Genomic DNA, 5,000 nt, shown 5'->3' with positions numbered 1-5,000 from the left:
CACACACACACACACACACACACACACCCCTAAAATCAGTGTATGCTGCTGAGAGAAGGGAATGGTTGTGTGTCTGTGTGTGTGTCTATGAGTCTCTGTGTGTGTGTGTGTGTGTGTGTATCTGTCTATGAGTCTGTGTTTGTGTGTTATGCACTCATAATACAATGCACTATGCTTATGCACTTTGCTGTATTTGTGTGTGTGTGTGTGTGTGCGCACACGTGCATGGCTTATACATTAATATGAACTTTGTTGTATTCGCCTGTGTGTGTGTGTGTTATACACTGATAAGAACTTTGCTGTATGTGTGTGTGTGTGTGTGTGTGTGTGTGTGTGTGCGCGTTTGAACAGGGACGGGTCCAGTCTGGAGGAGGTGGTGGAGAAACAAGCTGATCTGATCGAGTATCTGAAACAACACAACACATCACTGAGCAAAAGAATCCTGGCACTCACCTCTCAACAGATACGAGAATAAGAATGAGAACGAGAGAGAGAGAGATGGGAGTGTTTGCTTCTTGGAACCTGTAATTTTTTTATTTTTTGAGTGTGTGTAGAATGTCTTGGGATGAACAGACAGGGTGTGTGTGTGTGTGTGTGTGTGTAATATATCATTGTGTGTGTGTGTGTGTGTGTAAACAGATCAAGTGTCCTGGTATATATCGTGTGTGCTTGACAGAGGCAGGCATGAATGACTGATCACAGGGCTTTTTTTTTTTTTTTTTTTTTAGTGGGAAACGACCCTTAGTAACCCCTCCCTAATGACGCTCTCACGTTACCATGCCAACAAGCCCCGCAAGACAATAGATGCAGTAAGGAAGTCCGGAACTTTAGCTCCTACTTAAATATCTACTGAATCACACGTCCGAGACCTTTAACCAAGGACTGCTTTTAAAATCGTACCTGGATTTACCAAACCAGATTGTCGTTATGGCTAGAGATTCATTCAAATGTGCAACATTGTTTTCATGGGGGGGTTTTTTTTGTTTGTTTATGAGTGTGTCAGAGAGAAGGTTGACAGAGAGAGAGAGAGAAAAAGAGAGGCAGAAAAGAAAGGATTTGGAAAGCAGTGTTGTCAGAGTTTGACGTTGCTTTTTTTTTTTTTTCTCTCTTCCTTTTATCGCCTTTCAGGAGCAAAAAGTTTGGTCTTGTAAGCTCTGTGAATGTGTCCTGTTTTTGTTGTTGTATATGTTTAAAGAAAAACATGCACTGAACTTATTTTAAATGGTGTGTTTGTGATTTGATTTTCACCAAATGTTTGTCTCCTTTTAAGTTTTTTCCGTTTCCTGCTGATGTTTGAGGTGAAAGACTTTTTATGACATTATTCTGTGAATAAATGGAACCTTGCCATTGTATCGGTTCTGTCTTCTGTCGTAGGCTGAACACACACACACACACACACACGAACGCACACACACAGGCCACCATTTTTACCCGCCCTTCAATAGAGGAGACATTTTAATGTTTAATTGTCATGTCTTGAGCTGATGACTCAAAATATAAAAATTTGCAGTATAACCTGAAAACCAGGACCTGTTAGCTTTATTCAGGGTAGTTCAGTTTGTCCGTGGACTAAACTTACCAGAGACAACACGCAGTCAGTCACAGTTTGCAAAGAGTATTCGCGTTTTATTAAAGAGGATATTTGTAAAACATCTGAAGTGCATAATTTACATAAACACATTTTACTCAGCAAAACTCCCCAATGATATATAGATATATATATACAAAGATAAAGTATGAGATTTCAGCTTTACTGTGACTGTCTTAAATACTGTCTTATTCTTTATCTAGATTTGGGGAACTTGGAGTAGTATTACAAATGATTCAAAAACACCGTTTCACACAAACTCTGCACACACACACACACACACACACACACACACGTACACACACATACAACACTTTTTTATCATGCTGAGTACACAAACACACAAACGTAACTCTAAGGCATGTCTTTGGTATGACCAGACGCAGGCTTTTGCTCTGGGTGAAGCTGTACGGTTTACAGTCATCTTTCTTGTCCAGTGTTGTATGAACGTTTGAATAAGGTTTCTCTGACGTTTGGGTTTGGCTTCCCCTCCCCTCAGCATTGTAAGGACGTTTGGATATGGTTGTGTAAAGGTTAGTCTCTGTGTGTTTTTTCCTTTTCTCCTGTGGAGGAAACAGATAACAGTATGTTAATTCTTGCTGTTAAAGTTTACAAAGAGATTAATACAATTTGGAATTATAAATACAAGTACATATTCAGTTTTTGTGTGTGTGTGTGTGTGTGTGTGTTTTGTTAACTCCAGACTGGCTCTAACTCATTGTGTGGGGGTCAGGGAGCAAAGGTTAAAGGTGACGACCTCTCCAGAAAGTATGAAAACAGTAGGCGGCTCCGAGGAGGCGCTGTCTTCGGGAGTGTGAGTCCTCACAGTTACGGCGTTGCTTCTCACACACGCACACACACACAGGTTTCAACCATCTCCTTTAACACATATTCTCACACTTTAGGAGAGCTCTTAACACACTCGCACATACACACAGGTTGAGTATTTGGACGATCATGAATACCACCATTATGCCACTGAGGTTCTAGGTCAAAGTGTGTGTGTGTGTGTGTGTGTGTGTGTGCGTATGTGTGTGTGTGTACGTATCAGCTGTTGTGTATGCGTCTGTCATTGGTCTGTGTGTGTGTGTGTGTGTGTGTGTGTATGTGTGGCTGCAGTTGCTTCTGTACAGTTTTGTAAACTTGAGCCTTGTTGTCTGTACTTGAACAAAAACAGCTCCAGCACCATTAACAAGAGTCATTTCGACTGACACACACACACACACACACACACACACACATACACACACTTACTCAGTTTCTGACTAACCAAACACTTTAAAAGAAACTCACAAAGCAAGAAATCACAGGACCAGTCAGACGACGGCCTCGGGTGTCGTTTTTTATAGTTTTTATGGATGGTTCTTGAGTCTCAAGGCTCTGTGCTGAACTGATTATAGAGCAGTGAGAGGAAGGGGGGGTTTTTTTTTGTGACTGGTTCTATTTTACTGCTTCGTTCCTCTGTGTGTGGCACAACGGCCCAGTCTCTATGTCCTCGTGGGGGCAGGGCTTGTACCACTTCTCTGTGTGTGTGTGTGTGTGTGTGTGTGTGTGTGAGAGAGAGAGAGTGTATTATTAGCGCTGAGGCTTGGGAGAGTGTAACTGAGTTTACCACTCTATTGTGATCTTTAAGCGCGCGTGTGTGTATGTGTGTGTGTGTGTGTGTGTGTGTGCGTGCGTGTGTGTGTTTACTTTCAGTCTTAGAGAAAGTCTGGGAGCAGTAAAGATGCTGTAATTACACTGCTCATTCAGTGTAAGAGTTATTTGTCCGGTGTGTTTGTGTGTGTGTGTGTGTATGTGTGTGTGTGTGTGTTTGTGTGTGTGTTTCTGAACCTTGGAATGCAGCTGGTCTAATAAGAGCTGCCTTAATGAATCTGACGAGGACACACATGGACACACACGTGCAAAGGAGTAATAAACAGCCCCAAACTGGAGGGCAGACTAAAACACACACTCTGCTTTTGGGGGCTGATGCCTGGGTTGTCACAGACCAATGATGGTATCCATGGTATTTTTAACCCTGTAGAGTTGACTCTCACTTAAAGAATTCTGGTGCTTGGACATTTAGAGAATTTCAGACTCATGTAACTCCTGCACTTTTCACAGAAAATACAGAGAGATAGAGAGAAAGAGAGAGAGAGAGAGAGAGAGAGAGAGACTCACCTCAAGGAATGGGGACTTTAATGTGAAGAGGAATACACCGTTTGTACAAGCAGTTTCTTCGATACTTTTTCCTTAGATTCAGGAAATCTGGAACAAAAATCAAAGAGTTGAGGTTAGAACTTGAAGAGTGCGTTTCGAAAGTGTCCTTTTCTAAACGTTGGATGTTGTTTTACATAAACCAGATTAATACGGTTGGTTCTACAGGTAACGGTCAATCTTTGCAGCAATATAACAATTAAAGAGTTCATCTGATAACAGGAGTAGCGGACTCCCTGCAATGAATGTCAATTAGTGCCCAATCCTGAAACGCACTAACGGTGAAATGGCACACAGGAAGGGGATGATGTTAGAATGTGTTTATGACTCGAGCTGCGAAGTTTACATCGCCTCCTGAAAGCATGTGATCTCTCTCTCTCTCTCTCTCTCTCTCTCTCTCTCTCTCTCTCTCTCTCTCTCTCTCTCTCTCTCTCTCTCTCTCTCTCTCTCTCTCTCTCTCTCTCTCTCTCTCTCTCTCTCTCTCTCTCTCTCTCTCTCTCTCGCCGCTGTAGCCACATGCAAATGTAGCCAGCACCGCATAACTATTGTGTTCAACATCATGACTAACAGTAACCTGTGGAGTGTAGTCGCCTGCGGGGTAAAATTAATTGCTCACAGCCGTACGGGACTACAGTCAAGTGAACGGTGTTAAACAGTAAATCCTTATTGTCTTGTGCTCTAGTTTTTGGTGAGGGGGGGGGGGGGGGAAGCGCCGTCACAATCAAATCTAGAGCGTTGTTATTAAAAACTGTGAAAATGTAATTGTAGTAAATGGAACGTCAAAGCCACCGACCCCCGTAAAACGGACGTAAATGGCACGCGCGCCCAAGCTCTCAAATCCATTGTACACGAGGCTGTAATTTCACGTGATTTGTTTTACAGGAGACTGAGTCAGTATTTTAATCTGAAACTACGTATTGTGTCTCCGGTTGCTCTTGAAGTCTAAAGGTGATAAGTACCACTTGAAATCTCAACTCGGTGACCCCAGACTAGAAATCTTTGGCCTTTCCCCTAAGGGTCCAGCAATCCGATGAGCCGGAAAGATGGTTGAGAGATTAAGTTCATTTCAAATGCTCTGGATGAAAGTACTTTGCTTGGTTCGTTTGAGCTGTCTAGCTAAGATTAAACAAAACATAAACATACACAAAATTCCTGATTTTCAGCGTAATCTCGCAGGAATTTAGCGTTTCCAGTTCCACTGAACACTTGGGAT

At 42.4% G+C, this 5,000-nt stretch overlaps 2 protein-coding genes across 2 annotated transcripts in view; one reads left to right on the top strand and one right to left on the bottom strand.

Moving 5' to 3' along the window:
- tmem192 (transmembrane protein 192) overlaps positions 1-497 on the top strand; it is a 7,372-nt gene extending 6,875 nt beyond the window's left edge. The window contains exon 7 of the mRNA XM_030788294.1: positions 352-497. Within this exon, the coding sequence (XP_030644154.1) occupies positions 352-475 (124 nt within the window). The 3' untranslated portion in view covers positions 476-497. The remainder of the gene's footprint in view (positions 1-351) is intronic.
- A 3,255-nt stretch (positions 498-3,752) lies between these two features.
- Positions 3,753-5,000, bottom strand: part of apela (apelin receptor early endogenous ligand) — a 1,737-nt gene continuing 489 nt past the window's right edge. The window contains exon 2 of the mRNA XM_030787666.1: positions 3,753-3,843. Coding sequence (XP_030643526.1) covers positions 3,753-3,843 — 91 coding nt within the window. The remainder of the gene's footprint in view (positions 3,844-5,000) is intronic.

The sequence above is a fragment of the Chanos chanos genome, chromosome 11 (genome assembly GCF_902362185.1).
Source record: "Chanos chanos chromosome 11, fChaCha1.1, whole genome shotgun sequence".
In the NCBI taxonomy this organism is placed as follows: domain Eukaryota; kingdom Metazoa; phylum Chordata; class Actinopteri; order Gonorynchiformes; family Chanidae; genus Chanos; species Chanos chanos.
This window is presented reverse-complemented; position numbering and strand designations above follow the sequence as displayed.